The sequence below is a fragment of the Eubalaena glacialis genome, chromosome 1, assembly GCF_028564815.1.
Source record: "Eubalaena glacialis isolate mEubGla1 chromosome 1, mEubGla1.1.hap2.+ XY, whole genome shotgun sequence".
In the NCBI taxonomy this organism is placed as follows: domain Eukaryota; kingdom Metazoa; phylum Chordata; class Mammalia; order Artiodactyla; family Balaenidae; genus Eubalaena; species Eubalaena glacialis.
In genome coordinates this window covers 32,618,181-32,645,988 of record NC_083716.1, presented here as the reverse complement: position 1 = coordinate 32,645,988, position 27,808 = coordinate 32,618,181, and the positions used below count along the sequence as shown (strand labels likewise).

The window sequence follows — 27,808 nt, the reverse complement described above, 5'->3', positions numbered from 1 at the left end:
TACAAAAATAGCACCATAAAGTATATGTACTATTTTGTAGCCTAGTTTATTCACTAAAAATAGATCATGAATGTTTTCTTATGGCAATAAAGCCAGGTCGACTCAATTTTCGGTGGTTGTACAACATTCCAATCTATGGATACATCATAGTTTACTTAACTAATTCCCTATTGTTGGACATCCCCCCCACCCCCCGCCCCATAATGTCTAATAAGTGGAATTGCTGGGTTAAAGTTTGTGAACATTTTTAAGGCTTTTGATACATATTAAATAGCTATTTGCCCTTCTCACCAAGTTTCTACCAGTTTATGTTCTCACTAAAAGTATTTGAGAGTACCTGTTTCTCCACACCTGTAACAGGCCGGCTGGAATTTCAATTTCATTCTATACAAATTGCACATACCCCTTTACAGTAAAACTTGCTCCTTAAATTGAATACATGATTACAATAGAGACCTCGTGCAGTAAGAGACCTCCTGTATAAATAAAGGGAGGGAAGAAGACTGCATTATTCTCTAGATGATTTAAAAAAATGTTTTTCAAAGGCCTGTTACAAGGGGAGTGACTGGAGATAAGATCATCATAAAATCTTATCTAAGATATGTTAAGCAGCTTTGTAATTGGAAACTAGTCTTACAAGCTAATCAAATTAGCAGAGGGGTAGAGAGGAGAAGAATACTTGGGGTATTCCTGCCTTGGAAGAGCAGATGTGCTCATTTCTAGTGTAAGATCTCATACACTACAGTTTAAAAAGGCATGGTAGGTCACAATGAGATACCATTTCACACCCATTAGGATGGCTAATATAAAAATAACAAATATTGGGAAGGATGTGGAGAAATTGGAACCCTCACATACTGCTGGTGGTGCAGCCAGTTTGGAAAGTAGTTTGGCAGTTCCTCAATAGATTAAACATAAAGTTACCATATTGTCCAGCAATTCCACTCCTTCAGTTAGGTCCTCTGTTTTACTAAATGCTCTCCTCTGGTCATGAGCAGGTGAGGATCTGTTTAGCCAAGATAGGCAGGGTGCCTCAGAACTTCCCATGGGGAAAATTGAAATCTGCTGCTTCTCCTTTTTTTCACTTAGTCTCTAGGTTGAGAACTCCAAGTAGTAAGAGACACAGGATAAGAATGGGAGAGACTGAGCCCTTTTGAGAGTCTACTCCTCTGCTGAATACCATTTTGAAGGGAAAGAAGAAGTCGAATGGCAATTTCCAGTCCATTCTGGGTTGGCCTCTTGGAGGCTCTGGCTTCTGGGTAATGTCCACAAAGGTCACAACAGTTGTCAAAGGTACTTCTGTTTCTTGCTGGGAATCCTGCAGGAAGAATGTCCGTGACAGGTCAGTGCTTGGTACCCATTCAAATAGCCCTCCAATTTCACTGTTATTATTACTTCCCTGAATAAAGACTCAAAACAAACTGCTCTAAGCAAGACAGACCTTTTTCTCATATTGATCCTATGTAGTTCTCCTTCTGAGTGAGACACAAGGAAATTAACTTCTTAGCAATACTCGAGGACACCAGAACTGTGAACAGTTACACCTACCAAAAGACTGACTCTAGCTTCCCACAGTTGGGGACCTGTCTGATATCAAAGAAGCCACTGCTTCTGTTACGTGTTTAGCAGCTCTACCTTATCAGGTAGAAACTGCTGCTGTTACGTGTTTAGCAGCTCTACCTTATCAGGTCCCAGAAGGCTCCAAGCTCTGAAACAGTACACAGGTACTAGCAGTATTTCTATTCCTTCTTCAGTTGTAGAAAGAAATGTGAAACTTCATGGAAAAAGCAAAGAACTCCATACTGTAGATTAAAAAACCATCAAATTCACAGAATCTCAGGGTTAGAAAGGATCCTCGCAACCAAACACCAATTCAAGTCAAGTGAAAAAGATGCTCCTTGTCAAGCTGACTCAAGTATCTGATCTAATAGGCATAGCTTTGGGTAGATATGGTTGCAGACTGATGACTGGAATTAAGTTTGTCTAAACTGAATTCCCTTTGTTCTGACTCTGTTCACTAGGCAAACTTTTGATTATAATTTGACAGTAAATAACTATCTTGTTGAACCAGAAATGAAGATTTTCATTTACCTTCCTTCACTCTGATGCCACATATCTCTGCTGTGGTCTTTGGCAACAGTAAATATCAGGCTCTGGGGACATAATTTTGCTTGGCATACCCTTCCACAGACATTTTTAAAATAAATGGATGTGGGGCCAGTGTTGTGATAATCTGGTATGTCATACTAACTCTTTGGATTTTTTTTTTTTTAAACAGTGAAGCTCATATGGGACTTGGCATAGAACTAATGTAACTTCTGTGGCATTGAAAGACCCACATACATTCCAAGTACAGCCAGCTTAGGCTGAAGATGCTGAGGGTATCCTGACTCCAGCCAGGCATTGAAGACTGGCTGAGACTAACCAGACAAAGAAAATGGGGAGGAGTTTATTACTTAAGATTAAGTAATAAACTTTCTTTGGACTTTAACTTACAAAAGAATTTCCTGTTTAGGATTTTAATTTTTCCCTAGGAACTTTATAATGGGGAGAGGATATACATTCAATTTTTGGAGCAAATCTTTGCAGTTGACATTACTGAAATACGTTAACATTGTTATTTAACCTCACTGCAGAATGCCTGATGAGCTATATAAGCTGGGATGGCTAGAAACACTTTGGGATGGGAAATAGAATAGGGAATGAATTTTCAGGCTTGGGTTCAGTGTTGCCTAAGAATTGATTTAATTAATGGGCTGTTCTGACTCATTTCAGAGCCTTTAGGGGGAGGGGAAATTTTAAACTGCCTACAAGCAGTCCCAGGTGTTGTGGTTATAACTGGGGTAGTGGCCTCATAATGGAAGAGTGTAGTTTTACATTAGGAAGCTCACTGCTACACACCCAAGCCAAATCTACCTATCTAGTGTTTATTAGTGATAAAGCTGATATTTTCATCTCCACCTGACTCTTTTTAATTGGTTTCAAGCTGAGGTAGGGAAAAGTGTCATTAGCCCCTGCAAACTCCAAAATCAGGGAACTTCTGGAGCCTTGGGGTCAGCCTATACCGAGAACTGACCTCTTAGATAGCTATGAGCCCAAGAAGGCAAACTTTAGGCCCATGTCTACCCAAATATATATATACACACACACACACACATATACATACATATACACACACACACATATATATGTGTATATATATATATTTAAGTCTATAGTGGTATTTCAATGGCTGGGAAATCCCACATGGTAAAAGTTCTTCGAATTGTTTTCTTCAGACTCACTCGGGATTAGGCTCACCAACAGCTACTACTGGACTTGATTTTAGGATGGCAATGTAAAGACATGTCTTCTCTCTGTATATCTTAAAACCACTCCAATACAATAAGAAACAGATACAAAATTCCATCTTCACTGAAATGGGGAGAGATCATAATATGTGAATACAGAAAACAGATGGAGGCAAGGTTTCACAGAGGGAAAGAAGGCCAAACGTAAAAGCCTTCAGAGACTAGAAGAAGATCTCTGTAGAACCCTGAAAGACTCAGTAATAGAAGACAACAGGGAAGTAGGGATGAGGCAGGGACAGAAAATGGTTACTGAATGATACCCTCCTCAATGCAATCAGACAACCACCCTTTCCCTATCTCAACAAGAGACTAGAAAATTTAAACCAGAGAAATTCTGGATTTAGGGCCACTGGACATAGAAAAGGACAGAGTGAGGTATGGAACTAAAAATAGGGCAATTATTCTGTATAATGAAATCCCTTCCCCCAGTCTGGCTTCAAAATGGTGAGAGATGGTCTTATACACATACCCTTCAGTCAGGAGCCAGGAGGGTTATTTTTCTGGAGAAAATTAACAGTCCCAATAAGAAGATAAAAAGATAATGACATTGGCAGTCCTACAACCCGCAAAGCTACTGTACCTAACCACCCTACAGTGAAGCCTACAAGTCAATAAGTCTCACTCATGATCACAGAGCTTTCCATCAGTTTAGCACCTTACTCTTATTTTGGATAGACAGCTAGAGATTGCCAGGTAAGTGGGAGAAGTTTCTCATGTTAAAGAGAAAAACTGTACCAAATGAATGGAATAAACAAATTCAGAGGAAACAGAGATTAAAGATGAAGACAAAAAATTGTTAATATCTTAAAAATATATAAGAAAAGGATATTATGAAAAGATACAGAATAAGAGTGAGCTCTCAGATATTAAAAATGTGATAGCCAAAAGAAATTCAATAAAAAGACTAAAAGACAAAGTTGAGGAACTCTTCTAGAAAGAACAAAAAGATAAACAGAGAGACAATATCAGAGAAAAGAAAAAATTAGAGAATCAATATAGTGATCCTGTAACAGATTAACAGGAGTTCCAAAAAGAAAGAACAGAAAATAGTGGGGAGGAAATTATTAAACATATAATAATAATTGAAATTTATCAGAACTGAGCTTTAAAAGAGTAAAAAAATCCCATGAATTGTTTGGTATGATGAATGAAGAAAAAATACTACCCAAGGCCTCATTTTGTGGAAACTTCAGACTATTAGGGGTAAAAATAATATCTTAAAATGGCTTCTAAACAGCAATATTGGAAACTAGAGGAATGCTTTCAAAATTGAGAGTGAAAATTATTTTCAATCTAGAATTCTATACCTAGCCAAACGATCAACTATGCATCATGATAATGATGACGATGGTGGTTGAATAAAGTTATCTTTAGATGTGTGAACTAAAGAAAAAAATGTATTTTACATGCTCCTTTTTTCAAAGATGTTATTAGAATTTGAGCTCCACCAAAACAAGAGAATAAACCAAGAAAAATGAAAAAGTAATGTCTAGTTAACAGCAACTCTAACACAAGTAGGAAGCAAGGGGGAATCTCCAAGATGACAGTAAAGGAAAGTTCCAAAACAGCTGCTGGGCAGCAACTAGTCCATTTTACATCAGATTATGGAGGTCTCCATGAAGGAAATACGTAGGAAAGGTAGAACAAGTAACACTATTGGCAAGTTCAGCTGGCAATGCAGCTGGAAAACTGCATTGAGAGAAATTTTACAGAGCTGTTAGAGTATGTGAGAAGTTTTAGCCATTAGCTCAAAGAAAACTAAAGAAATGAAATATGAGGTAATTATTAATTTTAGGAAGAATAAAACATTTCACAAAAATTTAATTACTTGGCTCAACATAAATGTATGATCATAAAAATGAAACACTGAATATTGACTTAATAAAACATTTTGATGTAACTAAACTGGGAGAGTGGTGGGAGGGGTAGGAGAAGAGTAACAAAGCTAAACTCATCTACCAAGATAGGATGTCAATAGATTATATAAACTCTAAATTCAAGAGATAACTGAGTATGATAGTGCTTAGAAATTGAGGCAAATACCAGCAAGAAAGAGCAAAAGAGTTAAACAGGTTAATTTCTGGAGAGCAGGGGGGATATAGGACTTTATTTTTTGTTAAGAGATCCTCTTTTCTAGCATTTTTGACTTTAAAAATATGTTTACATATTATTTTGATAAATTATACAATTATTAATTAATTTGATATATTATACCATTATGTAGCATTAGCCTAATCTGCAGGGGAATTCTGAGCTATAATGTAGGATTTACAGTTCCAACAATTTGTGTGCTCCCAGCCCAAGGCAAGGGAGTTGGGCTCTTATATTCCTATGCCCTTAAGTCATTAGTTAAGAGCCATCTGGGAGATGTATATTTCCAGGCACTTGACAGGCAAAGTGGGTTCCAGTAGCTTGAGGGTGGCCTTGCAAAACAAACAAAACAAAAAAGGAAGAAAAACTTCAGAATACCTACCAAATCAAAAAAAGGGTGGTGGGGGGGGGATGAAAAATACAAGGGTTACTGCAAAAAGTAGGATTACATTTGGTAGTCAACAGGCTATCACCATATAAGATATAAAAGAACTGAATGAAATGCCCAAACTAAAAACTATCCATCATCCTTGACTCATTCTCTCCCTCAACCTCTGCATCCAAGCAATCAAGTCCTATCTGTGATAAATCTCCTGAACTCTGTCTCCTTCCTGCAGCCCTCACATCTGGGCCCAGGCTATTAGCATATCCTGGATAATTTCCGTAACAGTGTTCCAAACCTCACCTCGGTATTGCTCCACACCTTCTGTAAGGGTGGATGACGTCTATCTTGTTTACTACACTATACCTAGCACCAAGCATGATACTTGGCACAGGGGAGGCACTCAATAAAGATCCTTTTTTGCACAAATGAGTAGAGGTATTTTGGAGATACGGAACTGATATAAAGTAAGAAGAGATAAATAAATCACAAGGTAGTCAGTATGCCATAGCTAATTTGATAGTCAGCAATTACAGGTTACTTTGACTCCTTATCCTTCCCACCACACTGTAATTAGGATCTCTAAAGGTTGTGGTTCATTCATTCATATCCTTATTCGTTAATATTTCAAATGAAATGCTTATTTTTCATATATTAAAAATACTGCCTCCATATTTATGTGGAGGTTTGGAACAAGTGCAGTCTAGTAGATAATCCAATAATTAAAAGGAACTTGAATGCACTTGCCACTTGTCACTGGATAATACTGAATGTTATTGACCTATTTTAGAACCTGTGTTTTAGTGCCACATGAAGAAAAAGATTTTAAAGTTAAGTTCAGTGTGTTACACATGAATTCTTAAGTCTAAAGTTTTTTATTTGCATTTTAAAAGTTATGTATAAGTAAAATTAGAGAATTCACTGTTTAGCATGTGTAGCAAGAATACTGAAAAAAACAAAACAAAACAAAAAAACAAACAAGCAAACAAAAAAACCCCCAAAACCCTCAAAGTCCGGTCATCGGGACTTCCCTGGTGGCGCAGTGGTTAAGAATCCGCCTGCCAATGCATGGGACACGGGTTCAATCCCTGGTCTGGGAAGATCCCACATGCTGCGGAGCAACTAAGCCGGTGCGCCACAACTACTGAAGCCCGCACGCCCAGAGGCCATGCTCCGCAACAAAAGAAGCCACCGCAACGAGAAGCCTACGCACCACAACGAAGAGTAGCACCCTGCTCGCCGCAATGAGAGAAAGCCCACGCGCAGCAACGAAGACCCAACACAGTCAAAAAAAAAAAAAAAAGTCTGGTCATCTCATTTCTTTTATCAAAACAAAAGGCACAAAGCCAAGTCAGCACAATTTCTTTTACTATGGATCTAGTTCTGTTATGTATGGTTGACAATTTATTTCTACCTTAAGCTATAATATTTTATGATGTTTACCACCAGCAATTCTGTTTTAACACTTTGTGAAGCTTAGGGGATTTATTTGCTTCGGTTCAGTTTACATGCAGCAAAATACTTTGTCCCCAAGTAAGATTTACTGTTTAATAACATGAAAAGTTTAGATTAGATTCTGTTTGGCTTTGGTAATAAGAAGTACACCCTATATGCTACTATATTACATATTTATGATAACTTTTAAACCATTCTGTGCTAATCCTCTATGTCAAATCAATACAAATGAAAACTATCACTATTAGAGAAAAAGCTGCGGATACCATCTCTTAGATTTATGTTTTTGTAGCTACATATTTCAGACTATGGACTATGTGCTATTAAGACTAAGGCTGTGATGAACATTCTTGTACAAATCTTGTTTTGGACATATGTTTTAATTTCTTTTGGGTAAATATCCAGGAAAAATTGCTGGGTCATAGAGAAGATGAATTTGTAAGACTAAGTGATTGTACCATTTTTCATTCCCATTAGCGAAGTATGAGAACTCCAGTTCTACATTCTTGCAAGATTTCATGTTATCACAGTCTTTTTGATTTTAGCTATTCTAGTGCATATTCTATTGGATATTCTAGTGAGTGGTGTCTTATGCTTTTAATTTGCATATCCCTAATGACTAAAGATGTTGAGCACTTTTTCATGTTTATTGGTCATTTATGTAGTATCTGTTCAAATCTTTTGCCCATTACTAGCGGGGTTTTTTTTTTGGTCCTTGCATTATTTATTTGTTGGTGTTCTTTACATATTCTGGATATGATCTTTTGTCACATAATGCATTGAGAAATACGGTCTCCCAAGCTGCAGTCTGGCTTTTCATTTTCATAATGGTATCTTTTGATAAGCAGAGATTTTAAATTTTGATGAAGTCGAATTTATCAAATTTTTAGTTTTACGGTTAATGATTTTTGTTTCTTGTCCAAGAAATCTTTACCTACTTCAAATTTTTTTTTTTTTTTTTTCTTGGACAATCTTTTGTTTATGGTAGGAACAAACATTTTTTTTAAAAATGCAGAACAGTTGGTATGACTAGAGGGGCTATCTACTGTTACAGATTGGGGTATTTTGAAAGAAACTTTCGTGAATAATTTAGGATTGAGGCTGTTTTTTTTTTTTAATTTATTTATTTTTACATTTATTTTTGGCTGTGTTGGGTCTTCGTTTCTGTGCGAGGGCTTTCTCCAGTTGCAGCGAGTGGGGGCCACTCTTCATCGCGGTGCGCGGGCCTCTCACTGTCGCGGCCTCTCTTGTTGCGGAGCACAGGCTCCTGACGCGCAGGCTCAGTAGCTGTGGCTCACGGGCCCAGTTGCTCCGCAGCATGTGGGATCCTCCCAGACCAGGGCTCGAACCCGTGTGCCCTGCATTGGCAGGCAGACTCTCAACCACTGCGCCACCAGGGAAGCCCTACCTACTTCAAATTTGCAAAGATATTCTATGTTTCTTTTAGAAGCTTTATGACTCTGGATTTCACATATAGGTTTATGATCAAGGCATAAGTATTTTTGTGTATGGAGTTAGTTCATTTTCTCCCCACATGTTTATTCAGTAGTTCCAGTTTTATCCAGTTGTTCCAGCACCAACTGTTTTAAAAAAAGTCCTTTTCCTATTGAATTTTTTGTGGATCTATCTTTAGACTCCCTGTTTTTTCTCATTGGTCTATTTGTTACCAGAACCACACTAAGATTTAGAGTAAATCCTGAAATCAGTAAAGTCCTCCAACTTTGTTCTTCTTTTTCAAAATTGTTTTGGCTATTCTAAGTCCTTTGCATTTTCATGTAAATTTTAGAATCAGCTTGTCAATTTCCACAAAAATGCCTACTAGGATTTTTTGGGGTTTGCAATGGTTCTATAGATCCATCTGGGGACAGATAATGGATCTGTCTTCTTCTCCATGAACATGGTATATCACTCCATTTATTTAGGTCTCTTGTAATTTCTCTCAGTAATGTTCTATAATGAAGAAGTTTTGCATTCTTTTTGCTAAATTTGTTCCTGAGTATTTTATGTTTTTTCACGCTATTGTAAATGAAACTGAATAAATTCATCTTTAAAATAACATCAAATTATTATTATTATTTTTAAATTTTGGCCATGCTGTGCTGCTTGCAGGATCTTAGTTCCCTGACTAGGGATCAAACCCGTGCCCTTGGCAGTGAAAGCGCGGAGTCCTAACCACTGGACCACCAGGGAATTCCTGAAAATAACATCTAGTTATTTCTAGATGTTTTCCTAGTGACTTTGAGAAAGTTTAATTATTACAAAAGCAGTAAATTATACCGTAAAAAATTAAAGAATAATGATAAATAAAAAAGATATAAAAACACCATATTTCCATCACCAATAATACCACTATTAACATTTACATCTTTATCTATACACACAGACATTGATATATGCATTTTTAACTATATGGGATCATACCGTATAGCCTGTTTTATAATCTACTTTAAAAAAATGAATCTCTATTTTTTCATGTTAATGGTATTTCTATCTAAAATATAGTCCATATTCAAGTTTCCTCAACTATCCCAAAATATACTTTACAATTGTTTGTCCAAATGAGAATCCAATGCAAAAACATGAACTGCATCTGCTTGTTATATTCATGAGTCTCATTTAATCTAACACAATCAGAAATGGTGGTATCTATTATGATTGTTAGAACTTACAAGTACATTTTTAGGAAGTTAGCTGATATCTGGTATTAACACTGATTTTAGGAGAACTAGTGATTTAAATACAGTAAAATTAATAATAATTTCTGAAAAATAACTAATGAATTATTTATATATAATACTTTCCAGATAACATATACATTATTTCTCCATATTTTCTTGGGGAAAAACATATATTTGAGGGAAAAACCAATGAAAAAATTTTAATACCCTCACTTATTTTAAAGATGTCAGTGAAGTTATCAAGATTTTCAAATGAGTCAAAGAGAATGTGTATGTTAAAGAGTAAATGTTCCTAAACATCATGTGTCAGGGAGAGATCTCAGGTGATTATACATTTTAACATATGGAACAATGAGCATAACTTTAAAAAGTTCTTTAAAAAAATAAAAAGAGATAATAAGATAACAGAACAACCCAGTGAACTAGGTAAAGTTCTATACAGGCTACTAAGAACCACAGAAAGGGGCAGAGAACTTCTATAGTCTAATCATTCATCGAGAGAGAAGCAAATAGTGGTTGACTGATCCTTGAAAAAGAAAGACTTTAGTGACAGAAACTTTACTGACTGTCATAGCAACCAAGTCCACTGGCGGTGTTACTGTTGCCCCTTCTCGGAAGAGAGGTCATTTGATATTCTCCAATACATCAACAGAAACGAGAAACAGAACTGTTTGTTACAAATCCAGCCACTTCCTAGTCCTTTCTTTCATTGCAATTATTTCAAAAAATCTAATTCTGAATTATTCTTATTTTGTTTAGTGTTCTTTATCTTTCCTAGTATACTGCCTGTTTAATTAAGAGATTGTGGCAGAGATTCTTAGCCGGGCTTCAAGAAATCAATAAATCCCTTGAAACTATATAAAGAATGTTGTGTGTCTGTGCATTTTTCTAGTAAGTGAATAGCTTTCAACAGATTCTCAACAGGATCCATAAAATTAAGACCCACTAAGACAGACTGATAGCTAGATTGGCAGTTTTTCTAGCATATGCTACTTAATTGAGGTATAAACACTGCTAACTTTCATTTACAATATAATGAATAAAAGGCATTTATTAAACAATATATTTAGCTTTGAAATGTAGTCAGAGATATATGCTCTAAAAGTTTTTCAAATTGCAAATTGTGACCCACTAGTGTCTAGCATTAAAAATAAAACAGGATAAATTACAATAGAACAGACTATCACAGAGTGTACTGCATAAAGATAACGTTTCATAAAAATCTTATTTCAGTTTTATATATGTATGTGTTATAAGCTGGGTTGTGATGTAAAATATATTTCTTACCATGGATGATAGCCAACAAAGGTTGAAAAACACTGCTCTAATTCCTGCTTATCTCTTTTGTGTTTTGCTTTAAACCTATTTGATATGCTATTTATATGGAAATTCAGAACCAAAAAAGGTATGATAATAATAATGACGATATGATGAGCGATATTTACTGAGTATTCACTATGTGCCAGTGTGTTAAATGTTTTATTTTATGATCTCATTTAATCTGCACAACCTAATGAAGTATTATTATTCATCCCCATCTTATAGATGAGAGTAATTAGATTTAGAGAAATAAAATAACTTGATTTGGGCCTACGTCTGTCTGACTCAATGCCTGGGCTCTTAATTACCACCCTCAACTTCAGGCAACAGGTCGCCTAGATAATCCAAAAAGCTTGATGATCCACTTAAATATAGAAATGAATATTATAATTCTAGAAAGGTTCAGAGCCTTGATCCTGTGATGCTACACTGTTCTTTTAGCTCACTTATTATTTTGGTTTTATTGATTCAAAATATTCTTTATAACTAGTTGTTTCTTCCTTGAGATATATTTTCTTTTTTAAATTAAAAGAAAGTTTATATTCAGACAGAAGACATGATGTATTTTATCAAGCCCCAAACTTAAAGATCCCTTTAAAGGACCAATTAGTACAAAAACATAAGCAGCAGAGTACCATGTAAAGAAATCCTATTTACTTCATGGGTTTGTTGTGAGAATTCAATACTAAAAACACATAAAAAATATTACCAGTGCCTGTTACATAGTAAATGTTCAATAAATGTTTTGCTATTATTATTATCATACAAGAAGACAGGGAAGTCTACATAGTGTTTTGCTTAAATTCTTCCCTATTTTGTAGTTTGTTGTTGGGAACGTTCCAAAAATTTTGCTGCTTCACTTTTTATAGTGAGAGGAATTTCAAGTGTTTCTAAAGCTACATTTATACCATGAAAAGTCATTCAGACAGTTCAGTTCAAAATTCAACCGACCTTCATTTCAAGGTGCAAAAACACAAATGCCTACCAGCCTAGGCAAATAACCTGAATGAGAGAAGTGGGACGGCTAAGGGTGGGTAGGTATAGGCTGTGTGAATGGGGTACTCTAGTAGTTGAAATCACCATTCAGCAGCAGGAGAGTTTATGCCATGCAGGAATGTAGGATCTTTACCACCAGATTTTCAAGAGAAGTCAGAGATCTGGATGTGAAGGTAAAATTTCTTGATTTTTAAAGGTTGACACAAATTTAAAAACAAAACACTTTGTAGAGGGGGCAGACTAACCTGAAAAGCTAACCTCTACTAAATACTAGAAAAATATAATGATTAAAAATATCTAGACAAGAAAGAGGCACTGGGTAGCTTCAATGCCTAAGAGAGCCAGAGATTCAGGAAGATAAAAACAGACCTGTAGGTATCCTCCCAAACTACACAGGTATTCATAAATAAAGATACAGTTCATAAAAATAAAACAATAGATTCAGTGCAGTATCTGTAACAGATTAAATGAGTCTTACAGAGAGTTCTATTTTATTCAGTAAACCAACACAGGGAGAATGGAATGTTCTCATTAACACAGTTTCCAGCAACCTGAGTTTTAACACATTTACAGGCATGGAGAGCTAAGGTGGTCAACTCTGTTGTGAGGGAGGAGCTAAAGGTATTTTACTTCTGACTTAAATGTAGTCTCTAGTTTCTTTTCTGGGAGGTAAATGCAATGACTTACAGGTAATAATTTCAATTAGTTTTAATTTCCATTAAAAGTTAATAAGTTCATACATGAATCAGTTCACCAGGACCTAATGATTGCTGTTTCTGATCTTCTAAAGCTAAGTGTTAGGTTCTAAAACCAAGACAGATGCTAAAGTTGTCTTAAGGCACATCATAAACAATGGGTATATGTTTACTACATATTAAAATTATTTATTTTAGGGAATTTCCTGGCGGTCCAGTGTTTAGGATTCTGCACTTCCACTGCAGTGGGTACAGGTTGGATCCCTGGTCCAGGAACTAAGATCCCACAAGCCGCATGGTGCGGCCAAAAAAAAAAAATTTATTTTAATGGAGTGCAATCAACTAAGAATTGATGACTACAAACTAGCCACAGTAGTAACTTTAACAGCAACCAACCGGCCCAGAGACTCTAATTAGCATGTGACTGTCACACTGAATACAGTTATGGAAAATCTTTTCTGTGGTTGAATCAACCAGTGTAGTAATACTGGTATGATTAAGTTAAAAGAACTAACCTATTACCATAGTCATGAAATTAAAAAAAAAAAAAAAACAGAATAAAGGGATATAGATTGCATTCACCATAAAAACATGTTAAATTTCAGTAACCAGGCAGGGAGGATTGACTTGAAAGTTAATTGTGTCAGCTCATTCTAACAAAACATTGGCTGGTAGCATAAATTGGCTCTCAGAAGTTAAAAAATTATCTGGTCATCAAACGGCTGATAAGACAATCGAGGCTTTGCAAGGCTTGGTGGTCCTTTATGAGCCAAGACTTACCTGTATGGGCTGACAGTGGTATAGGAATCGGGCTCCTGACACATGAGCTTGTGGGTTGGACTGGAGGCCTACATATGCCCACAATATCTGAATCTCCAAGGAAACTGGTATGACACAGCAGGAAGTACAATGCATAGCCTGCAGAAGGGAAAAGAAGCATTTGCTTCAATTGCTGATGGTTGCCCATAGTTATTTACCATGAATTAAGTAGCCACTGTTGGTTAAACATTACACAATAACACAGAAGGCAATGTGGCTTAGAGAAAGGACACAGAAGTTCGTAATAGGCCATATTACTGTCCATGAGCTTAAAAAATTAATATTCTAAAATGGAAATACTAATGTAGAGATTAATAAAACATGAGCCCATGTACAATGGTTATAAGAAGTGCTCAGTGAGTGGTGCAGTCAGTACTGTGGAATGCCAGAAGAAGATACAGCCTTTCTGGTTGAGGATGGTTTTGTGGAACTGGGATGAGTAATATGTGACTGGAAGAAATAGTGTTTAAAGGAAAATTTACGTAGAGAGATGGCATATAAAGTGGTATGCAACTAGAACAGCACATGATGCCATTGAGGGACAGTTGCTGATTAATTAGAATAGTTACTGAGTGTCTCCTATGTGCCAGACATGTGTGAGGCACTGGCCTTGAGCAGATCACTTGACTGAAGCAAAGGATTTGAACACAGGAACAGTGAAAAGATTAAGGAAGGACATTTCAGGGTTAGATTATGAAGTCCAACCAAGCAGTGTGACCCCCAGGAGGATTAATTCCAAGATGCAGGAAGCACTGATGGAAGTGAGGACATAAATCAGGAGGTTACTATAACTTAGCAGATACAAACTATCCTCAAATATGCCTGTGCTTTTCTAACTTCATACTTTTTATAGTAAGGCTCAGACACAGGCAATAACATGTCTAAACTAGGACTAGGGGAAGACAGACTATGTTTATGTTCAATTTATTAAGGAACTGTCGAACTCTTTTCCAAATTGGCTCCACCATTTTGCAGTCCCACCAACAATGTCTGAGGGTTCCAATTTCTCCACATTCCTGCCAACACTTGTTATTGTCCATTTTTAAAATTATAGCCATCCCAGTGGGTATGAAGTGGCATCTCCTTGGGGTTTTGCAATTCCTTAATGGCTAATGATGTTGAACATCTTTTCATGTGTTTGTCCCAAATATTTTAAAACACTTTTCCTTTCATTTATTCTATCTACATTAGGAAAAATTTTCCATGTTATCAAATATCCTTCAAAAATGTGATTTAAAAATACAAATAGTAGGTTTAAGAATAATAAAGAGGGGCTTCCCTGGCCGCGCAGTGGTTGAGAATCTGCCTGCCAATGCAGGGGACATGGGTTCAAGCCCTGGTCTGGGAAGATCCCACATGCCGCAGAGCAACTGGGCCCGTGAGCCACAATTACTGAGCCTGCGCGTCTGGAGCCTGTGCTCCGCACCAAGAGAGGCCGCGATAGTGAGAGGCCCGCGCACCGCGATGAAGAGTGGCCACCGCTCACCGCAGCTAGAGAAAGCTCCCGCACAGCAACGAAGACCCAAGACAGCCATAAATAAATAAATAAAATAATTAATTAATTAATTTAAAAAAATAAACAAAACAAAAAAAATAATAAAGAGTAGTTCCACTATAATCTCAATCCTTGTCACTAACCATCCCTTTTCTGTACTCAGCCACGTATTACCCAAAACCACGCTCCCTCAGTAAGGCTGTATGAAGTTTAAGAGAACTCAGTTTGACTGCAGTTCCCCAAAGGCTGGATCAAGTACATGTAGCTACTTATCCCCCAAGTCTCATTAAAGGAAAGAAGTATACAAGGAATCAAGTCATAATAGTGCTGAGAAAGGGAAAGGGGGCACTTTAAAAATAATCTCTAAGGGGAAAGGCCTTTCAAAGTCTGAACCAAAACGTGGAAGTTGAAAAAAAACAAAAAGAAGATTGATAAATCTCACAATATGAAAATCAATTTCTGCATGGCATGAAAGCCATAAACAAAGTCAAAAGACAAATGACAAACTGGGAAAAGAATATCTACAAATATCTACAACAGAAGAGAGCCAATTTCTCAAATACAAAGATTTTCTACAAGTTATAAGACAAGTAATTCAATAAAAATGGGCAAGAGATATAAATAGATCATAGTGAAGAAAACATGAATTGTTCAACTATATGTCAAGATACTCAACCTTACTCATAGTAAGAGAAAAATAAAACTACAATGGGATGCTATTTTTCACTTATCAGATGAGCAAAAATTAAAAGTTTGATAACCCAGTGTTGAGGAGAGTATGGGGTAACAAGCCATCTCATAGATGGATAGTGGGACTGTAAATTGGTACAACCTGATGGGAAATAAATTGGCAATATTTATTAAAAATTTAAATGCATATACCTTTTTATCTAGCAATTCTACTTCTAGGATTTATCATATAGGTTTATTTTCACACGTATGAAATGGTGCCTGGTTATAACCAGGTTATAAAATGCCACACTGTGTGTAACAGTAAAAGGCTGAAAACAACCTGAATGTTCACCAATAAAACTGGCTAAATAAATTATTTATGGTTCATCCATATAATGAAATAGTATGCAACTATACCATGCAAAGAATGAGGAAGCTTATTATATAATGATATGGAATAAACTCCAAAGGTCAAGTGAAAAAAGCAAAGTGCAGAGCTGTGTTTATGATATTATATCATTTGGATTAAAAAAAAGAATATGAGTATTTACTTGTGTGAGCATGCAATATCTCTAGAAGGAAAGAAACTAGTAACTTCGTTTGCCTCTGTGGAAGGGAAGAGTTGTCTGAGAGAGAGTTTTATTTTGTACTTTTGGAATTTTGAGCCAAGTGTATGTATTATTTATATAGAAAAATAAACAATTAAAAAGTTTAAGTGAAAGGAAATAAAATTAAAGGTACAGTTGATTAAAGCCAGGAGGTAGGGGGTAGGCAAAAGAGGAAGAAGAAAGATTTCTTTATTTTACTTAGACACACACAGATTTCCTTATTTTACTTAGACTGGAATCAAGAGGTACACCTGCTGAGCACTGATGTAGTGGCCACCAGAAAAAGTAAAAACAGAAACAGCTAAATGAGATTTCTTCAGGGGCAGTGGGTACTGAGGTTTTTACTTTTCATTAACACTGTTCTACATGGTTTGAATTTTTACCGTGTTAATGTATTTTTACTAAACGTAAATGTAAAAATGTAAATTTTTATAACACAAGGAACACAATTTCAACCTCAAAGAAAGAATCTGTGGGCTTCCCTGGTGGCGCAGTGGTTAAGAATCCGCCTGCCAATGAGGGGGACACGGGTTCGAGCCCTGGTCCGGGAAGATCCCACATGCCGCAGAGCAACTAAGCCCGTGCACCACAACTACTGAGCCTGCGCTCTAAAGCCCGCGAGCCACAACTACTGAGCCCGCGAGCCACAACTACTGAAGCCTGCACGCCTAGAGCCCGTGCTCCGCAACAAGAGAAGCCACTGCAATGAGAAGCCCACGCACCGCAACAAAGAGTAGCCCCCGCTCAACGCAACTAGAGAAAGCCCGTGCGCAGCAACAAAGACCCAACGCAGCCAAAAATAAATAAATAAATAAATTTATTAAAAAAAAAAAAAAAGAATCTGTGCTGACCAAATATTCAAGAATGTAAGAGAATATTTGAAATATATATGAAATATATTTAGTTTATTTTTCTCGTATTATGAGTAAGGTTGATTTTGAACCAGAGGCCAATCTCTAGACTTCCTACCTTCAAATTTTTCTCTAAGTGAGGAAAGTTATGTATAAACCTAACCTGAAATAATGACTTCAAATGGGCATGATTTCTTATATTCTCTCCTTTATGACAACCACATTATCTTTCTTCTATGACAACCAAATCAACTATGGAAACAGGGCCGGTTTTAATCTTAATAAACAAAAGAGGAAAGTGAGCTTTGGCCAGAATGTGTATTTCTCTCCTTACTGAAACACTGCAGTTCCTGCTGAGGATTCTGGCCCACTCTCCCTTCCGGGCTGGGTCAGCGTTACCAAAGATGGCAACGTGCTCTGGTCTGAGACTTCCATGAAGAGTCTGATAAATCTCCTGCTGCAAGTGGCTGCAGTCCACCCTCTTCAGCCTGAAATGAAACACCACGGAGGCTGGAGTCCAATGCTAACATAATAATGTAATTCATCCAAACATTAGAAATGATATCTTAAAATAAACTGAAGGAAATAATCCTTAGCAGATATAAAGGACTGTCAAAAAAAACTCTTAGTAATATTAATATTATTTAAACATTACTCCTGCTAGCATTCTCTGAACTCTGATTTCAAAATATAAAAGTTGCCACATCAACATATTCCCTACAGGCAGAGACAAATTTGTTGGAAATGATGTGGAAGCAGAGAATTACCTGAGCTTGCATCCAGATATTGCATTCACTCCAAATTGTACTTCGTGTCTCTTAATAGAGCAAGTTCCATCACCCTTGCTCTGTAAGAGGGTCATCTGAGGTGGAAGGCGATGGTCAAGGAGATCATAAAAGAAAAAAAGTAGGCAGATTGGAAAATTTATGCTTCTTATTATTTCCTTAACGCTTTTTATACTTTATTAATATTATATTCTCCAAGTCACAATTCTTTTTCCTCTGGCAATGAAAACATAACGAAACAATTATTGTTTTTCCAAAAATGGATGACCACACACCAGCATATAAATATTTCATTAAAACAAACAAAATTCAGTCAGGATCCTCACCTTTGGCCAGGCTAATGTAAGTTCTAAAGCCTTTGGTAGCATCAACATTTGAGAACATAATGTATTAATGGTTTAGTAAAGGAAGTCCTCAATACCTAAAAAATGGGGGAACCTCAGAATTGGAAAATCCAAAAGATCAGTGGTTAAAGCTTTTCTCATTAGGCTGCAATAGGCCACCCAGAGACCCAAAAAAGGATACTGAGTGTCTTCTATCACCGGTTAGAGCCAGGAGTGGCTTCTCAGCAATATAGCCAGGATTCCCACTTCTAAAACCAGTAAGAGAAGCAGCTGTGCTCTGTTGAAAAGCCTGCAGAAAGAGTGAAGGAAAAGTCAATATGGAGAAAAGCATGCTCTCCCATCTTCCAGTGTGGCTTCATACCCTTCCTTTAGGCAATGCTGTAGGTTAGCTGCACTTAACAATCTGGCTTCCTTCCACAGTGCAGCATTTTGCAGAAATTGGTACTTCAGCATCTTTTACTTTTTTTTTTAAAATTAATTAATTAATTAATCAATTAATTTTTGGCTGTGTTGGGTCTTTGTTTCTGTGCAAGGGCTTTCTCTAGTTGTGGCAAGCGGGGGCCACTCTTCATCGCGGTGCGCGGGCCTCTCACTGTCGCAGCCTCTCTTGTTGCGCGGAGCACAGGCTCCAGACGTGCAGGCTCAGTAGTTGTGGCACACGGGACTAGCTGCTCCGCAGCATGTGGGATCTTCCCAGACCAGGGCTCGAACCCGTGTCCCCTGCATTAGCAGGCAGATTCTCAACCACTGCGCCACCAGGGAAGCCCCTCTTTTACTGTTTTTTATTCACTAAAATAAATCCTGAGGATCTGAACATTGATGTTCACTGCATGCTACTTCTACCAAGGATTACAACTAAAGATCTATCAACGATCTATCAATCCTGTTTTTCAAAATTACTATTAATTTAGGGTTATGTTCAGTGTGGCTAAAACCAGAGGAGTTTAAATGTAATTTAGAAATATATTTTAATTAACTATAGATGTTCCACAGATGAACTCTGAGAGACATGGGATTTGGTTGATCACTTGAGGGTAGAGTTGAGAAGAAACTGGACTCTGCTGGGTTCAAAAAGAAAGAAAGTAGAAGAAAGCCAAAAGGTGGTGATCAAGACTGGAAACTTAGATTAAGTGGGAAGTGAGTAAAACGCTGAATGCCCAGAAACATGAAAAAAGCTAGTTAAAGAATTTTTGTGGGATATTAGTTGAGTTTATGATTCAAAATGACTATTTAAAAAAAGAGTTTGGATTTGTGAGTGAAGTCCTGCTTTGCTGGGGGAACATGCTAATGAATAAACACTGTTGAATCCTTATCACTTGAAGTTAAATTATGGAATACTAAATGTTGAGGCTTCAGTTGACAGATTGAACTAGTCCTTCATATTCTTATTCTATCTTGCGTGTGTTACAGAAGCAGGGGAGCTACCTCTAACCCGATATTTCTTTCTTCTTGATCCCCTGTAGGAGAAGGGCCCTAACCCTGAAGTGAAGGATGAAGTGTTGCTGGAATGAAGTGCCTGGCTCAACAGTCAGGTTGGTTTGCCCAAAACTGATGGAGACTTTCTGGATTCCAAAAGTCCCATTGGTTTCTATCTCATAGATGACCTGAAATACAAAAGTAGAATCAATTAATAAAAATTATTTTGTGGGCCAATTATGTTTAGTACAGAAGATTTCCTGTCTTTAAGGGTTTTACTATAACTGAATGAGGGAACAGAATGGTGACTGTAGTTAACAATATTGCATTATATATGTGCAAGTGGCTAAGAGAGCAGATCTTAAAAGTTTTCACCACAAGAAAAAAATTTGTTAACTATGTGTGGTAATGAATGTTAACTAAACTTATTGTGATGATCATTTCACAATATATATGTGCATCAAATCATTATGTTGTACACCTAAAACTAATACAATGTTATATGTCAATTATATCTCAATTTTAAAAAGTAACTGGATGAGAGAGACTAAAAAAGTAATCTTAAAAATGCCAAATACCAATACAATGAAAAGATAAAATTTGACTTCATATTATATCTACACATGAAAAAAAGAGACTGGATAGAGCTCTTTTAAAGAGTTCATGGGAGAGGTGAGTTTACGGTAAGAATTGAAAGGGAAGAAAAATAAGTTTTGATCTTGTGCAGAGGAGGTGAGTAGAAGCACAGGCAGAGGTGAGCATGGAATGGAAACCTGGTTTACCTGGCTCTCACAGTGTCCGAGGATGAATAAAGATGGTAGCTGGAGACGGAAGTCATGAAAAAGTGAAGGTAACCTGAGATTTCTGAGCATAGTTTTTAAAATGATGCTTTCCAATAATTCTTACTTTTGTTGGTTGATTAGAAGAGAGAGAATAAAGGAAAAGAAGTTGACTAGTCTATTTCAGATGTTCAGATGATACTGACTTTGTCAATAAAAGAAACTGTGGTCAGTAAAAACCATAACAGACTGCACATGGGCAAAGAAAGAGGAACTAGAAATAATCTTAATGTCCTGGATGTGAAATGCCAGAGGACGGCAGCAATGGAAACGACTGAAACACGCGAGGAGGAAGGTGATGCGCTCAGTCCTTGATGTGTTAAGTTTCAGGTAATGCTCAAAAATTCACGTGGGGTTGGTCTGGTACTTAATGGAAGATGAAGCACCTCTGCTAATGCCGATCAACATACATCAGTCCAGAATCTGAGGTCAGCGTCCCTACCTGGGAAACAACATTCTGACAAGTGTTTCCAGCCAGCAGAGGAGAGTCAGCCTGTGAGACAGGTGTTACAGGCACCTGGAACTAGCAAGGGAAAGAGGCAAATCAATTAAAATTGAAAGCAGCACTTTTTATTCTAGTTACATATTATGCTGAAATGAGTATTTTTCCTTTTGGACCATCACCTTCCTCTCTCCTTCCATTGCCAGTCTACAACTTAAGTTCAAAAGTCATTCTAATTCAGCACTTCTCAAAACATATTTTTTGGAACATTACTTCTATTAGATATAAAATAAAGGTTCCATGGTCAAATAAGTTTTAGAAATACTATATCTGACACTTCCCTCTTAGAGATTAAGAAGACCCTCTAGCATATTAAAGACTTCAAGTAGTCCATCCTAAATATAATGTTTAACTTTATTTAACCCGAAGTTTCTCAAACTTACCTAATACCTTATGAATTCTTATTTCATATGATGCTTATTAATTATATAGAACAAACAGGAAAACACTCTTTTAGACTCATACTTGAACAGTTTGATGCATCACACACACATTCTCTTTCACCATTACAATCTAGAGTGAAACTGCCTCAGATGTAAAGGGACCAAATATTCTTTCGTTTTTCCTGGTAAAAAGCATCATACCTTCGTATTCTGCAGATCACTCAAACCTCTTGGAACCTAGTATAAGAGAACAGCAAGGACATGAGTGTGCATATATCTTAACATAAAATCTCCAGGAGCTTGTGGTTTCTCATTTGGGGGGGAAAAAAAATCAACATTTTTTTCTACCTGACTCTCCTTACACTAAAATGCCAGAAGCAGGGCTGAGCGGAGGTTGGATGCACTGTGATGCCCACCTACTCTGAGTAGAGCTCTGACAAACAGCAAAAGCAAGAAGTTTTGGTGAAACAGTGAGATGTCACCCCATCCTACCTCCCCTAGCAAATTCCACTAGCCAGAAAGGTGAGAACCTCTTATCCTGGCTATCTATCCCTACTTCTTTCATCTTTCTTCAGGTGACAGGGCTTTTAGGCCCTCTGCCTTCTACGTAGCTCTTGGGTATCCTGACTTCCAGTTCAGTGCTTGTGGGAAGCATGATAACTTTTTAAGTCCACAGTGGTGACAGTGGGGAGAGAAGGGACACCCACCTTCAAGACTGTGAAGTTATGATAAGAGGCAGCGTTGAGGGTGGGATCCAAGGTACAGCTATCTGCCAGATTCTTGAAGAAACGAGCACAGGTTGTACTTTTACTCTCCAGGAAACCTTAGAATTAAGGGAGTGGTACATGAGAAAGCCTATTTTAAACTGAACAAAAAGGCTGGCGCTTGTACTCCAGGCTCACCTGCAGGATTGTTCTCAGCACAGAGTCCCCCAGCTCCGACTCCTGCAGGCTGCCTCAGCAAGCCTATTACAGACCACTTGGGGAAGTAAGTCAGAATGGGGTCCCCAGCCTAAACAAAGTATAACAGAAATTTATTCACAGTGAGATTGGACTGAACTCCACCAGAAAAGAATAAGCAGAAACAAAAGTTAACTCAATAGGTTGTTAACATGGACAATACTGCCCTCCAAAAGAGCTGACAGTGGCTTACCTAGTTGCAGGTGGGTATCTCAAAGATACCTAGTCAATTGTCAGTATGCGGGGAAAAACCAAACCAAACAATCCCTCCCCCTTCCATAGGCTCACCCTGTAAAAAGGTGGTGGTGACTGGGTTTGGAATGTTGAAGTGAATGATTCACCTCCAAACTCTGTAGCCAGGGCCTGGAAGCTGGCTGCATTGACCTTTTGGAGCTTCTGGAAATAGTTTAATTTTGCTAAAATATTTTTAAAAAGAAAAGGGGTTTAGATAAAATAAAATCATTTTTAAGTATCTGGCATACCAAGAAACTAATCTTTAAAAATATTTTTATTGAGGCATAAAATATACACAGTAAAGTATGCAAATGCACTAATCTTAAGCATAAACTCAAAGAATTTTTAAACATTTATATACTTTTATTACTACCACTCAGAACATTTTCCCAGGTTCCCAATCAATACGCCATCTTCAGAGATAATAACAATTTTGATTTCTATCACCTAATAATTTATTTGTAATTTGTTAATTGAATTATTGTTTTAGTATTAAGATCTGAGATAAGAATATGACCAACGAATGCCAGTCAGTTCCAAGTCTCTGATGCCAGGAATGTGTATGATTAGCAATTTGTGATGAAAATAGGAGTCTCGGTAATGCACACATTTGTCCCATACCAGAGGAGTCTCTAGTACAACAAAATGGTACTGTTTCCATAGGAAGATGGCAGAGTTGGAGGCAATATTTGACTTGTCCTCTCCAAGTCTTCCAATCTCCTCTAAACTTCAACTAACCATTCCTCATAATAAGGTTTCCATCTCTCAAGTATATGGATTTGTCGTATTTTATTCCTTTCACCTTATAATTTCTACATTCAAGATTTTTCACACACACCCAAAGGGTATTTTCTCTAACAATTTTGTAATTTATATTATAGCAACGTATAAATCTATCCAAGCTCCTGCAGCCATCTCCTTATGGCACTTCAGAACCAGGAGAGAGATGTAGGTAAAGGCCTCTGACATTCTCCCCTGCCCAGAGGGTGGCCTGTAATGAACAACACCCTGTTTTACCACCCAAGTTTTCTGCTAACTTGAAAAAGGAATGTAGCAGAAAATTGGCCCATACTAGTTTCTTTCTTTCTTCATAAATATGGTCATTTGGACAGATTCAAAAGGAAATCAAGACGTGCATCACCAAAAGCTAATGAAGATGCTACATTACATAAGCTTGACCTTTATCCTCTGTGATCACAAAGTCCTAATCATTTGACTTTTCAGCTTTCTCACGGAACACGAAATGAAGATAACTCTCAATTCTGGGGCCTTTCAGGCTACTCACTTTCTATCTGTCTCCTAGATCTTTATTACTCAAAGTGTGGTGCACAGACTAGCAGCCCCCCAGCATTACCTGGGATGTTGTCAGAAATTCAGAATCTTAAGCCATGCTCCAGACCTACTGAATCAGAATGTGCATGTTAACAAGATCTCCAGGTGATGTAGGTGCATATTAGGATTGAAAAGCCTTGCTCTGGAACAGGTGATACTAATGCTGCTGGTCTGCAGACCACCTTCTTTCATCTCTGATCCGAAATGTTCAACTTTTAAAGCTTCCAGGAGCTGTTTAATATTTCCTTCAGAACTCATACCCTGAAAACCACATGGAAGAAATACTTACCTCATTAAAAAATGTAGTTATTTCTATCTTTATAAATGAAAGAAAAGTTAAGCTAAAAAAGAAGGTACGTTGAGATGGAAAATACCCATCTGAATATTTTTTCATGGCTTAAAAGAATAAGAGAACATTAACATTTTGTCTCTCACTGTAGTGCAGGGATATTGGTGGTAGTGATGGTAAGCAGGAATAATGCAGATAAGAAGCACAGGCTAAGGATAAATAGAATTTCTGTCTAAAATTTCTACCATCATGTATGGTATATTACACCCAACAGGGCTTAAAGGTATTTAGACTTAGATTGATACAATTTCAGATGTGGAAGGAAGCCCAGAGATCATCTGGTCCAATTCCATTAGGAAATTTGGATCCTAAGAGGTAAATGAGTTGCAAAAGGCCACAGAGCCATCTGGCAGAGCCAGGAGTAGATCACAGATCTCCCGATTCCTGGTCTAGGATTTTTCCCACTCCATCATGTTGTACAGCCTCTGACTAACAATGTCTGTTACTGATGATTATCATCAGCAAATATTAAACACTGTGGGCAAAGATATGGTCCATCCTTTCTACGCACCGACAATTTACCTGGGGAGACACAACATTCATACAAAATGATAACAATTCAAAGTATCCCATAAGTTCTAAAGGAGTGACTCTCAGGTGCTGCTGGGGAAAGAAAGTTCAGAAACACTGGTCTGGAAACAGTATGGCATGGGAAGCAGGGGGGGATTAAAAGCAGGCAGCACCAGTTGGACGCTACTGCGATATCCCTGGAGCATTTTCATGAGGCTAGAACTAGAAGGCAATGGGAGATTTGGAAAGGATGAGACAGCGGCAGCCTTATTTTAAAATGCAGCATTTGCCTTGCTCCCTTTACCTTCTCACAACCTGAATGGCCGCAAGGCTCCTGATAACTGCTTCCAAATTCAAGTCCCCTCAAACCCAAACTTGGTTGCTTTATGAAACAAATATAGTTTTGCAATTTATTTTCTAACAGATGAAACCAGGATGAGCTGACTTCCAGAGTGTAAGGGACATTTAAGTCTATTTTATGTGAGAACATTACCTTGCTTCTTAGACAATAAATTTAAAAAACATATATTAGATGTACATCTTTAAAAATGTTATACTCATCACCAACAACTTTTTAAGTCTATTTATTTATTTATTTAGGCTGCGTTGGGTCTTCGCTGCTTCGCTGCTGGGCTTTTCTCTAGTTGCGGCGAGCGGGGGCCACTCTTCCCTGCAGTGCACAGGCCTCTCACTGCGGTGGCCTATCCTGCTGTGGAGCACGGGCCCTAGGCGCGCGGGCTTCAGCAGTTGCGGCATGCAGGCTCAGTAGTTGTGGTGCACGGGCTTAGTTACTCCACAGCATGTGGGATCTTCCCAGACCAGGGATTGTGTCCCCTGCATTGGCAGGCGGATTCTCAACCACCGCGCCACCCCAGAAGCCATCTAAGTCTATTTAAAAACCTTAATAACAATTACCTTTCATTTTTATTGCACTCTACAGTTACAGAGCACTTTCACATTCAGAATTAGTGATATTATTTCTCATTCTGCAGTTGAAGAAATGAGCCTGGAAATTTGTTCAAGTCTGTGCAGCTGGTAAGTAAATGAAGGGCTGAGACCCAAGTCAAATGCTCTTTCCCCTATATTGTTGCCTCATAAAATAAAAACAAGGTTGATGTAGACTCATTTGTCAAAGACATTCATTCACGTATTATTTGGTGCCTCTTATGTCAGGCACTGGGGATTCAGTGAGCCCCTTCATGGAGATCGTAGCAAATGGGAGATATAGTCTATCTGTAATCCTCTGAGCTAAGAGGGCTGACTGAAATTAAAGTTCTGTATGGGTTTTCTGGTCCACAGCCAAGAGGGCAAAAGAGATTGCCAATGTTCACTAATAAGAGAAAAAAGAAGGGGCAGGGGTACAGGTGGAAGGAGAGGGAGCATGATAGAGATCCAAAGGGGGGAAAAAAAGTTTAAAAAACAAAGAAAAGGAAAAAACATCAGAGACTAAGCTAACTCTCAGTAAATGTTAGGCAATAGGAATAGCCAACATATTTCTACTCACAGTTGTTCACATGGACACAAAACTGCTTAATTCCATTTGAATCCATGAAAACTCTTGAAGGAAACGGGGAATTACTTCGGAAGATAAGAGAGTTGTCTACACACACCCAACTTGAAGACCTGAGGAAACAGGAGGGAGAATAGATACATTTAGAAAGAGGTCCAAAGAAGGGTGCCCCACTGGTATCAGTCAGATCCCAAAGAGAGGACTCCTTGGGCAGCCACAGGACAATACGAAGATTCTATTCTATTGGCCAGCCCTGCTCTAGAGCATCAGAAGAGGAACGGCTCTCCTGGGAAAAACCAAGGTAGTTCCATTCCCAGGAGTGGAAGTGGGGGTGGGAGGCACGAAGGCTAACTCTTCCTACTTCCAAATGTTACTTATTCTACAGCCCCAATCCCCTTTAGGATTCAACCTGAGCATCGCAGCTCACCTCACGCTGCCTGGAAGGCAGAAGGAGAAAACTGTCCTGGGATGGAGAAGATAGCAGTCCCTGTCGCAGCAGCAATTCATATCGCAGGCACCGGGAGTCAAGTCACAGACACAAATCGGTAAGACTATAAAAGTACAACATAAAGTAGAGCAAATGGGGTGAGGATCCCCAGACTCTTCCAAGTGTTAATTCCCCTTCTTCCAACAGCCCCACTCCTTACTTTATGGGAATTCACTTTGTTCACAGAATTTGGATCTAAGTCAGCAGTTTCCAACCCCGCATCCTCTCCCCTCACCTGGGAAGAGATCCACGGTCCTATTTCCAGGCGCCGAGGGAGTCACGACAGTAGGACCCACTGTAGAGACGCCAGGCACCTCCGAGGAGGATTGAAGGGTCTCGCCCTGCGTCCTTGGTCCCAGGTCCGATTGGGTGGACACTGCCCCAGACGGGGACGGAGATGGCTGAGGCCGGACCCCCTCGGGGACCATCAGGAAGAACACCTGCAGTAGCGCGAGCTGCGAGGTAAACATGCGGTAATACAGACGTCCCCACCAAAGGGTTTGAGGTGGGTTTCGGTGGTCTCTAGACGCGTCGCTAGAGAGTGGGTGGGAGGAGTCGCATGGCGTCTGACGTCATCCGTATGCGTCTGCTCATTGGCTCATGGCAATGGCCGAGCGCTCTTCAGCCAATAGAAGGCGGCGTTGTTACAGATCCCTCAGTATCTTTCAGTCTGCGCCCTCCTCCTTAGGCCAGGCCCGGCACTGTCTCTGTCGCTCGGCAACCGCCAAACTGGCAAAGGAGCCCTT

The 27,808-nt window shown here is 38.2% G+C and overlaps 1 protein-coding gene across 2 annotated transcripts; it reads right to left on the bottom strand.

The window, feature by feature from the left end:
* Positions 1-211: 211 nt before the first annotated feature.
* TCTN3 (tectonic family member 3) lies at positions 212-27,628 on the bottom strand. 2 transcript variants are annotated; one of them, XM_061194894.1, is made up of 14 exons: positions 27,298-27,628; positions 27,003-27,126; positions 26,570-26,688; positions 22,929-23,056; positions 22,584-22,692; positions 22,389-22,504; positions 21,883-21,918; positions 21,239-21,319; positions 20,020-20,145; positions 18,723-18,830; positions 18,180-18,274; positions 17,747-17,900; positions 13,748-13,885; positions 212-1,318 (listed from the first exon to the last, which is right to left on the bottom strand). In XM_061194894.1, the coding sequence occupies exons 1-14, from the start codon at positions 27,530-27,532 to the stop codon at positions 1,082-1,084; spliced, it is 1,806 nt and encodes a 601-aa protein (XP_061050877.1). In that variant the 5' UTR covers positions 27,533-27,628; the 3' UTR covers positions 212-1,081. The 2 variants fall into 2 exon arrangements, with proteins under 2 accessions (XP_061050877.1, XP_061050883.1); XM_061194900.1 differs by lacking the exon at positions 212-1,318 and adding an exon at positions 8,427-8,636.
* Positions 27,629-27,808: the final 180 nt, after the last annotated feature.

Coding starts and splice junctions, on each gene's coding strand:
- TCTN3 (XM_061194894.1), bottom strand. CDS start 27,532: ATGTTTACCTCGCAGCTCGCGCTACTGCAGGTGTTCTTCCTGATGGTC. Junction 23,057..26,569: donor TTGTGTCCATGTGAACAACT/GTGAGTAGAAAT, acceptor AAAATATTTTAG/CAAAATTAAACTATTTCCAG. Junction 13,886..17,746: donor GCAGGAACTGCAGTGTTTCA/GTAAGGAGAGAA, acceptor TCCCTTCTGCAG/GCTATGCATTGTACTTCCTG.